This window comes from Verticillium alfalfae, genomic scaffold, assembly GCF_000150825.1.
Source record: "Verticillium alfalfae VaMs.102 supercont1.8 genomic scaffold, whole genome shotgun sequence".
Classification (NCBI taxonomy): domain Eukaryota; kingdom Fungi; phylum Ascomycota; class Sordariomycetes; order Glomerellales; family Plectosphaerellaceae; genus Verticillium; species Verticillium alfalfae.
In genome coordinates, this window is record NW_003315031.1 from 1006891 (window position 1) to 1017212 (window position 10322).

At 56.2% G+C, this 10322-nt stretch overlaps 4 protein-coding genes across 4 annotated transcripts in view; 2 read left to right on the forward strand and 2 right to left on the reverse strand.

Annotated features, from left to right (window-relative positions):
- Positions 1 to 3002: 3002 nt before the first annotated feature.
- On the reverse strand, positions 3003 to 5723 carry VDBG_06726 (GPI mannosyltransferase; the record flags this gene model as incomplete). The annotated part of the gene is made up of 4 exons (XM_003003118.1): positions 3003 to 4465; positions 4559 to 5015; positions 5307 to 5534; positions 5685 to 5723. The coding sequence occupies 4 exons, from the start codon at positions 5721 to 5723 to the stop codon at positions 3003 to 3005; spliced, it is 2187 nt and encodes a 728-aa protein (XP_003003164.1).
- Positions 5724 to 7149: 1426 nt separating this feature from the next.
- On the forward strand, positions 7150 to 8078 carry VDBG_06727 (S-phase kinase-associated protein 1A; the record flags this gene model as incomplete). Its single annotated transcript, XM_003003119.1, has 3 exons — positions 7150 to 7311; positions 7364 to 7534; positions 7605 to 8078. The coding sequence occupies 3 exons, from the start codon at positions 7150 to 7152 to the stop codon at positions 7779 to 7781; spliced, it is 510 nt and encodes a 169-aa protein (XP_003003165.1).
- A 364-nt stretch (positions 8079 to 8442) lies between these two features.
- Positions 8443 to 9324, reverse strand: VDBG_06728 (60S ribosomal protein L39; the record flags this gene model as incomplete). The annotated part of the gene is made up of 3 exons (XM_003003120.1): positions 8443 to 8932; positions 9046 to 9146; positions 9319 to 9324. The coding sequence occupies 3 exons, from the start codon at positions 9322 to 9324 to the stop codon at positions 8884 to 8886; spliced, it is 156 nt and encodes a 51-aa protein (XP_003003166.1).
- A 677-nt stretch (positions 9325 to 10001) lies between these two features.
- Positions 10002 to 10322, forward strand: part of VDBG_06729 (ADP-ribosylation factor 1) — a gene marked incomplete at both ends in the record, with an annotated part of 843 nt that continues 522 nt past the window's right edge. The window contains 2 exons of the mRNA XM_003003121.1: positions 10002 to 10076; positions 10150 to 10188. Coding sequence (XP_003003167.1) covers positions 10002 to 10076; positions 10150 to 10188 — 114 coding nt within the window. The remainder of the gene's footprint in view (positions 10077 to 10149; positions 10189 to 10322) is intronic.

Below are 10322 nucleotides of genomic sequence, written 5' to 3' on the forward strand. Positions count from 1 at the left end.
CGTAACTCGTTGGGGTATCTCCGAACCCCAAGCGACGGGCGATGGACCATGGGAGGCCCTCGTTCCCAGGCGCCTCTTCTCTTTCTTCTTTTTTTCCCCCGCCAGGACCATGTCAAGTTGCTACCGTACCTCAGGCCAAAGCCATCTTGAGTCGGCTCCGTCTCGTTCGGCAGATCCACATCCACCCCTACCCATGACCAGCGAGTGACCGTCAAGTGTACCATGTATCCCCCCCCCCTGGTCACCGTTCCGCCCGCCACGAAAGGCCCGGCTGGGATCGATTTGTCCGAGATTCTCCTACCTTCAAGCTCCATCAAGTGGAACTCGATACTTCATGACCATGCCCATGTGGATGATGTGACGCCTAGTCTGTTCGTCTTCGTTCGCTCTGCGCTGGAACTAGCAGCCACTGCCGTGTTTCTGTTTTCTGTTTTCTGTTTCTGGTTGACGCTCCTGCTCTTTCCTCCTTCCTACTCCTGGCCCCTCCAAACGTGCCCTGTCTATCCTTCCTCCTCCTGCTGCTGCTGCTGCTGCTGCCGGCGCTACTCTTCTTCTTCTACATCCACTCCCCCCTCCTTTCTCCCCTCGTTTCTCTTCACAGGCATACAAACGATCCCTCCAACCGCAGAGGAATGTTGATCCCAGAACACGCGACAAGGACCACTCGCACTCATAATACGGACCCTCCACCCACCAACTAGCTGCCGTCGTTGCTCTGCTTCGCTTTGATCTCTCCTCCAGCCCACCTAGAGTCTTACATTTGCGTCCCGTCCCAGACGAAGGACTTCTCTGAGAGGCCATCGCACCTTCTTGGCATCCCCTCGTCACTTCCCAACTTCGTCACCACACGCTTCTTTCTCCAGGCACAGACGACACCACGAGCTGGACAGAGACAACCTCGCACGCGCCCTGGCCCCGTCCCGCATTCCACGCAGACGAAACGTAGCGTGCAACCACCCTCGAGCGAGTCCAACGGGTAGCCAGTTACCCCAGCGGTGAAAGGAAACCGAGGTCTCCAGCCAAAGCGAATGGCCTGCGCCTCTTCGATTTGACTCTTCGAGGCAAACTTCTAGAAAGAAGACAAGGCTGCCGAGGGTCTTCTTAAAGGCTTCTCCCAGCCCGCTCTCGATCAGGTGGTGAGGAGCTCCGTGCTATCATCACCTTTGTGCGGCCTTTTCGCTTGCACTGTATCATGTACGCCTCATCGACATCCGAGGGACCCGCGCCCACGGCAGAAAAGAAAAGGATGCCCTACGACTCAGCGACGAGGCTAGAGAGCGCCGACGGCTCGATTTGCGGCATCAGGCGGAAGCTCTTCTGGGCATGGATTGCTGGTGGGATATTGATCATCCTGCTGGCCGTGGGTGTTGGCGTGGGTGCTGGCTTCGCACTGAACCGGCCCCATCATGACGATCCATGATGCCTCGCTCGTCTTTCCCGGAAACATTGATCAGTTCGGCAAGGGCTAGGGGAAGAGGTTCTCGTCATCTGCCTTGCTCCCCGGCCTCCCGGCCATTTGTCTGTTCAGCAGAACCAGAAACGAGAAATCTCCTGGTCTTGACATGATCCATCTACGAGTACGACAGCACCACCACACTACCAAGACTTGATCGATATCGACGACATTGTGTTTTTCCTATGACAGCGCAAACAAACCATTTTCTTACCGATGGATGGGCCGATACATGAGAGCGCCCATACACTGGATGGATATCATGCCAAACAGCTCCCGCGGGAACTCTCACACGGCACCATCAACAACTCAGCACCAAGGACACGGCGCAAAGGCGTACTTTATTCAAGCGAGGGCATATCCGGCGTTTGGACTTTTCAGGTCCTCCCAAGGGATGGACCCCCTAACAGGACATTTACTCATTATTTTGAACGGGGAAGCTCTGTCTTCCGTAGCTGGAAACCAGGCAGGCGGGCGGGCGGGCAAGGAAGCATGGACAGCTCGGCACATTACGGGCGATGGGGGCTACGGCTTCCCGCTCTGGCCAACACCATGGAGCGCGCGCACGGGAGACTGGATTCATCATTACAGGCAAAGGGAGGGCAAGATTTCTCCTCCCGTGTAACGTTAGAATGGACCTTAAGGCTGCGGATCAGTCCTGGAGGAGCGGAGTATCTTCAAGAAGAACTCCGCAGGACAACAACGACGACTTGAACGAAATTGAAATCATACACTTTCAATCCTGTTTCGCGATGCTGGAGTGAGTGAGCGCCAGGCGGAGCGCCTGAATTGGAAGTCTCCGACCGTCACACGACTTTTCAGATGAAGTCATTTTGACTTTTGCTGACAAGAAGAGCTGACGGGTGACGGGCGACCGCCCAATTCTTCTGATAGCCCGATCTCGCGTCGGAGGGTTCCAAACAGGCCGCCCCCCCCGCTCCCTTCCACGACTGCCGACGACGCTCGCACCCTTTTGCCAAAGCTGCATGGCTGGGGCGATCCGTGACAAACCCGTCATCGCCTCGGAGGCTTCCCGAGGCTACAGGCGACATGAGATGTGACGACGACGCGCGAGCGGAAAAGCCTTCCTGGCCATGGCGTCCCTCTCGCCTGGGAGCAAAGCCAAATGAGGAAGCTCCGCCCAGGTTCCGAAGCTTCGACTCGACCTCGTGGTGCCTCGCGTTCCATCCCATCAGTCATCGTGACGACCCCTGTTTTGTTTTTGGGCTTCGGATCTTTCTGCTTTTGCTCTGCTTGAGATGGGATGGCCCAGGGACGTGGACGGTGCGCCACGCCACAACCGCCCGCGCAGCTTCGCTTCCGCATCAGGCAAAGTCCCCAGCCCGCATGTCGGTCCGACAGGGGGGGGGGCCGCCATCGATAGAAACGGGCAAACGATACTGTGAACGAAAAAGGTCGGACCGTTTCGTGTTCAGTCCACGGCAAGATAGGTAGTGTACTTTTGATGAAGAGCATTATCATTAGGTATCATATTTGTTACTTATTTTCACTTCAGCCTCCCCTCTTTTTTTCTCTCTCTCTCAACTCGCTACCTCTCGCCCGTGCCGCCACCGCCACAGCTTTTCGTGACGCGCCACGCGACGAGACCTCTCCTGCCAATGACCCTCTTGAGTGTGTTCCAGACACCATCCTCACCCCAGTCCAAATCGTCGAGATTCAGGTGCCTATCGTATCGCCACACCTCGCGGAACCGCAGGCCCTCAAGACCCTTGTTCGGCAGATAGGAGTCGAGCCACGTCGCTGACGCAGGCGCGACGAGGTAGGTCCCTTCCTTCTCCTTGAGGTACTCCCGATTCCTGCGGTCCGCGGGCGTGTCACACGTTGCCAGCTCGGCGAGCTGCTTGAGGAGGCTCTCACCGTCAAGGCCCATGACGTCGTGCGTCGTGAGGACCTCGTTCTTGCCGTTCAGCAGCCATATTGGCGGGGAGTACGTCTTCCACCATATGGCGTTTGTGGCGTCGGGCTGCTTGCTCATGAAGACTTGGCCGGGAACGATGCCGCCCTGGTGATAGATGCCCATGAGGACACCGAAGAACACGTTGAATACCACCCAGACGGCGGCCCACAGTTGGAGCGCGCGGCGGTTCTTGGGCAGCTGGACAGATGAGAGGATGAGGGGGACGGTCGGTAGGAGGAAGCGGGCCTCCTGGTGCTGGAAGATGGAGAGGACAAAGATGCCAGAGACGGCCGAGTAAAGACGCAACGAAAGATGGGGTTGCGTGAAGAGCAGCACGGCGGCCGGGCCTAGCAGCTGCGGGATATTAGCGAGAAGATGTTGGTACCACGGATGGAGGCCATGCTGGGCGAGGTTCTCCGGTGCCATGTTATAAAGGAGGTTATTGATCGGCGTGATAACGGGTCGGGAGACGAGATCCGTCCAGGTAATGGGGTCGGTGAGGTAAAAGGCCGTGTCGATGCCGATGGCCAAGCTCGCGGTAGCCAGGCCGGCGAAAGCCATGACGAGGAACGAGGAAGGTCGGTTGTAAAAGTGGGGTACCAGACGGATGCCGGGTATCAGCAAGAAAGCAGGAAAGGTAATTCTGTTGAAGATACCAAACACAGCCATGACACCAAGGACCGTCGAGGCCAGCAGCGACGCCTGTTGCGGACTCTCGACGATGCGCTGGATGAGGACCATGCACCAAGCCACAACGAGCGTCTCGACAGCGTTGGAAAAGGTATGTGTCTGGAAGGTCCAGGTGACGTAGGACGAGGCGACAAGCAGGACGGCGATACGACGATGGCGGGGCGAATGAATCAGCTCATGGATAGCCCAGTCCTCGAGCACGAAGCTCGTCAGGAACATGAGCACGCGCAAAGTCCAGAAGACTGCGATGGGTGGTATCTCTCCATCCTGGCCATTTCCTATCCACAGCCATCGCAAAAGGAGCATCGGTAGGCCATAGACAGGCCATAGAGGGGCGACACTTCGAATCGGGTTCTCGCTCGTAAACTCCCAGGTGTGTCGAACAGGGTAGCTGAATATCTGGCCTGCAAAAGAGCACGTCAGTATGGGGGAAAAAAATCATTTCAGGTAAAAGGCGGCGGCGGGGGAGGGGGGGATTCGCCAAGACCAGCGCATACCTGCAATAACCTCAGGGCCCTGGAAGTTCTCATCAGGGTGGAGGTAACTCGGCGACAAGGCGAACCAGAGGCGGACCAAGACCAGGAAGAGGTATGTCCGGCGCCACATGGTGACAAGAGGTTGGATGTGGGTTGCGCGCGCGCACGTCGGGTGTTGCGGTGGATGTTGCGGCTCCGAGCCGATTAGTAGCGAGTATCCAAGGTTTGCGACAGGCTTCGAGTCGTCTGGGTATCGCAAAGCTGCATGGTCCAGCGGCCAAGGGTGCAGACGAGGGAAGACAAGGGACCGGACGGTGAGCGGGTTGGTCTCGAAGGATAGAGCGAGACTGCAAGGTGGATGGGTAGCGATGACAGATGCAGGAACAACGTGGGCATCAGGAGGAGGCAGCAAGATGCGACAGCGCGTGGGATGGGTTGCTGTTGATTTTTCTGGGTTGGTAATCTCCAGCTCTGAGACCTGGCCCCAGGCACATGGGTCGAGTCTTGTGTCTCCTGGAGCTTATGTTGCGGATGCAGTCGTGCTCGCTCGCCGGGATTGCTTGCCCCTGGTTCCGGGGTGGTAGCAAAATGCTTAGTGCTCTCTTTTTCGGCTTGGCCTTGGGGGGTCCAGCAGGGGTCTCAACGGGCGGGCCAGCGCGACCCGACGCGCCTGAGGGACCTAAGGTGACAGGACAGCCTGGCCAAGACTTCTGAACGCGGCCAGGGCAAGTGCCATGCCAGTGATGCCACAGACCAGTCAGTACCTTACCTGGTACCTAGTAGTGCCAGTACCAGTACCGGTAGCGAGACCGAGCCTGGGTTGGGCGTCGATACTCTTGGCTGATGGTGTGAGCGACAGGGAGGTAGGGGACACTACGCCGGTTCCGGGTAAGGCTGGAAAGCTCCTGGTGGCCGAATGTCGAAAAGTCGAGGCCGTGACCTGCAACTTTGTGATCAGGTGGTTTTGGCGTGGTGGTGGAACGAAGCAGACGATGAGCTGCTCGTGATCATGAGTGAGCCATCTCCATCATATCTACCACGTCGTGCCATCGAAACGGCCACGCTGTTCAATTGAAGGGGGGCTAATATCAGTCGACGGACCTCCGGGGCGGATCTTTCAGCAAATGATTCCGAAGGTCCCGCCCACCCATCCACCACTACGGTGTTCTGACGTTCCGATCGCCATATTGGTGGCGATGGGTGTGATTATCTCATCTCCAGTCACTTTATGCGGCTTTCACTGCTTTCACTGCTTCTACATGCTTCCACTCTCCCATCGTTATCCTTCACACACTACAGGTACCTACATGACGATGACGATTGCGTCCCGCAGCTATGAACGGTGGAATGCAACGGCTGTCAAGTGTTGAGTGAAACTTCTAGTTGGATCCCAACCCCAGGTCCTTCGCATTCCTCGCACGCTCTCTCGAGACATGGAATGTAGTCTTTGAGTGCTTGCGTCTACCCACCCCCGATCAACGTTCAACGATCGAGGGGGGACCACTGAAAATGAACCCGTAGCCTTTGTTCTCGAGTTCCCGTCTGTAATCTGGAGCCGAGCTGCCCTTTCTCGTGGCTCTGAATCAATTAAGGGTCTGCCCCCTCCGATTATCTGGTCTGGCTGGGCTGCGCCTTCTTTGTCCGCAAACGCTTCGTCTACGTGATTTTGCTTGGCCAAGATTCTAGCCAGGGCAGACATCCGCCTCAATCAGATAGGCGAGCAACGATGACTGGGGATTAGACGTGTTTGTTGCCCCCTATCGCGCAGCATCGGTAAAGGATGTGACACTGATGGCTGTGCACCATCTGCCAACGAAAGATGCGAGACAGGAACGCCTTCTCTCGAGCTCTGGAACGCTGCAGGAACCCGCAAACCACTCATTCGATGAGGCCAAAGCCTGAAAGAGGCCAACGGAGAAGACTGGAGCAGATTGGGGCCATGGCGCCTGTGGACGCAGCCCTTGACAGAGCAGGTTTGGCCGGGAGCTCTTCGTAAGGCAGAAGGTGTTAGTAAGATGAATAGGCGCCTCATCCTTGATACTTTAATTGGGAGCTGGAACCTGGTGCTGTAGAGCAGATCCTGGAGTCCGTTAGGGTCAACAGGCAGACACCCACCCTTACATGGTACAGCGCAAGTAGTTGAACCCCACCCGCCACCACTTGTCTGCCTGGAGGGCGGGAGAGGAAGGATCGTGGGGTCCTAGGAGCACTTGCCTAATACAAAAGCTGGACGACAAGGGCAGTGACTGACTTCTTGTGTGAATCACGTTGTGTCGATAGTGTTCCTAGAGTCCGAACTCGGGTTAAAAGGCAAACAAAGCCGCCTTTCTTGCTTTCTCCTTCCACTCCTTCGACCTGCCTTATTGCCACCTAGGTACATAAGCGCCTTCGCCCCCATATTCCGTCAGCACTGCTACTTCAGCAACCGACCCCACCAACCAGTCCATCCGCCTTCAGCCCGCCCGCCCATCAATCCTCCCTCAACCAACCAACCAGTCATTCGGCTACCGCCCGCAAAACCACAACAGCCAACGACATTCAACTGACGCATCATCTATCCCCGACTTGAAGCCATTCCAATTTCACCTCTTGCAAACCCATCAGACATCAAAATGGCCGACTCCAGCGTTCCCCGCGTTTGGGTTCAATCCAATGACAACGCCACCATTGCGATCGACCGCCCCGTCGCCGAGCGTTCCATGCTCATTCGCAACTTGATCGAGGATATCGGTGACGAGGGCATCACCGCTGATACTCCCATTCCCATCCCCAACGTCAGTCTGCTCCCTCCTGTTGCCGTTTTGCCGCCGCTGACCGCCGTTCCAGGTCAACGAGGCCGTTCTTCGCAAGGTCATTGAGTGGTGCGAGCACCACCGCAACGATCCTCCCCAGACCCAGGACGACGATAACGACGCGCGCAAGAAGACCACGGAGATTGAGGAGTGGGACCAGAAGTTCATGCAGGTTGACCAGGAGATGCTCTTCGAGATCATTCTCGTACGTTATTGATCCCTTCCCCCCGCCTGCCTTGCCTCTGCTCGGGCTAACAATCACTCCCCCGCACCAGGCCTCCAACTACCTTGACATCAAGCCCCTTCTCGATGTCGGCTGCAAGACTGTCGCGAACATGATCAAGGGCAAGTCGCCCGAGGAGATCCGCAAGACGTTCAACATTACCAACGACTTCACGCCCGAGGAGGAGGAGCAGATCCGCCGTGAGAACGAGTGGGCCGAGGACCGCTAAAGCGTCGGCGCAGGGCTGCATGTGATGGACGAATACCTTCTCACCCTATGGGCTGACAGGGCAGGGTTCATTTTGCAGTACATGTCTTTGATGCATCATGGTGGCGTTGGGCTCGTTTGCTTTTTAACACCTTTTTGAGTTTTCACGAAGCAGGGTTGATTATTGATGGTCGGTGGCTCGGCTTTCCTGAACTAGGGTCTGGTTGTCCAGATGGACGCATGCCAACCTGCAGCACCACGGCGAGATGCTGATGGTTTATCAATCACAATCAATGACAGGTTATGGATTCATGTGATGCAGTGGATTTCGTGCTCCTTGTGAGACTCATAAGCAGGTTAGTAGCGGCGACACTGCGAACACTCGGCTCGGACATGTAGCCACGCCGAACATCATGCGTTCGGCGCTGGCTGGACTAGTCTCCCAAGAGGTCGTATTCTGAGTCCATATTCATATGACAGTAGACAACTCTGTCAACGAGAAACTCACGTTCAGTGCATCCATTTCTTTGTTCTGTGGCACAACTTGCGACGCGGTATACAGAAGCCATCATGTTCTTGTGCATCGTGTATGAGGCATCCATGTGTGATGGCAGATGGCTTACGCACGCACATTGACCACACTGGCATAAAATCACGGCTCTACATCGCACAGAACATACATGCAGTGGCATCATGATTTTTGCATTCCTTTCCCTACGGTCGTGAGACGCAATACTAAGAGCCTAGCCAGGCCCCATCCGGGTACGACCCCTTTCCCCCCTTCCAGCCAGGAAGGGGGACAATTCCAAGTTTTTGAGAGCAAGGAACCTTGGTCGCCGGTCATCGATAACAAAAAACCATCGCTTTCCTTCCCGAAAAAAATCCCAAAGTAGAGGTTGTGCTGTGCCCCATTGCGGTTTGTTTCCCTTTCCCCGTTCGTGGATAGTAGACCTCGTCGAGCATGGTGTGTGCGTTGAAAATTGTCGAAGGAGCCAGGCGAAGCAGAACGGAGGAACAGGTTCAGTTGCGTGGAACAAGCGGGCGCGCGAGAGGGGATACCGCCCGCGAGTTGAGTGGATGTGGGACAGCCGTGGGAAGATCGTAGGGGAGTTGGGGCGTGGTGTTTAGATGCCGAGCTTGGTCTTGCGCCAGTGCCTTCGCTTGGCGTTGTAGCTGAGTGACTAGTTAGCGAACGTGATCTTCGAGGTTTCGCGGTGCATGTTCTTCTCCCGTGTTTCCCCCCAAGCGATCCTGGGGAAGAAGGAGAGAAATTGGTGATGGCGTACCGGATGGTGTTACCGGTCCTGAGACGAACCCATTGGGGAATGGGACGGTTCTGCTTCTGGGCCTTGGCCAGCTTGACCTTGGTGCGGAACGACTTGTGGCTCTGTGCGAAGGAAAGATCGTCAGTTTACACATGTCCTGGTAATAGGGTTGGTTTGCGCCTCCATGAAGGAGAGGTTCGCCCTCCCGACGTCGTGGATGATTCCCGGCTCCTCCAGCAAATGCAAATCCAGTGTCGGGCAGGGTCCGTATCGCAGTGTTTGGGGCGAACGTACCGGCATCGTGACGGTATTTGGTGTCGATGTCGAGAAAGATGATTCGGGGGCGAGTTCGTTGAGGAGATTTCGGAAGTGGCAGCAAAATTGAATCACGACCTGAGAACGTGTGCAGGGCCGTGGGGCAGAGTACGTAAGCGAGCCCTGGGTCCTCCGTGTCCAGTCGTACGTGGAGGATTTTGTGGCGCTTGGCTTCGCCTGCCTTATCGTTATCAGCACCAGTGGCCCGACTTGCCACTTACCCCTCTAGTTTCATGAGTGGAGCAGACCGCCCCGAGGAGGACCGACTATCGGGGTCAGGCGATCAACGTTTGGCCTAGGCCCAAGGTGCTCCATGCTGCAGTGGTTAGAAATCCTGGAAAGGGGGACAACCCCGGATTAGACTGTTGACCGACGACTACACTGCCTTTCCACCCCTATCACGCGCGCAGCCCAGCGGACCTAATCGACGACTAGTGCGACTTGCTGCCCTCCTCTTTGTACGCGAAACGACGAACAGCCGGCTGATCGATCAAGGTCCAGAGACTCTCGAAACTCAAGGGAACAGAACACCTTTGCGGCAACGAACCTTGGGAGGGCGCATTGTATTGTCGATCCCGATCTGCAACGAAGAGGACAGCGACAACTACGAACAGTCTACCAACTCCTCACCCCACGTCACAACCCCATACACAGTAGCCAAGATGGGCGCCAGCATGTCATGGCTGTCAGGCATGCTCTTCTCGAAGAAGGAGATCAGAATATTGATCCTGGGCTTGGTATGATGAGCTGCCCTCTGCAGTGCGAGCTCTGTGGCCGTCGGGGAACGAAGAAGCTGAGACCGTCAAACAGGATAACGCTGGCAAAACGACACTGCTGTACAGACTGAAGGTTCGTTGTGAGATCGCATGCCGGCGAGGGTTCCTTGGCTTGACCAGTTCCTAGGTTGGCGAAGGGTCGTCATCACCATTCCGACGATAGGCTTCAACGTCGAAGTCCGTCACAAAAGAAGAACTCCAAAATTT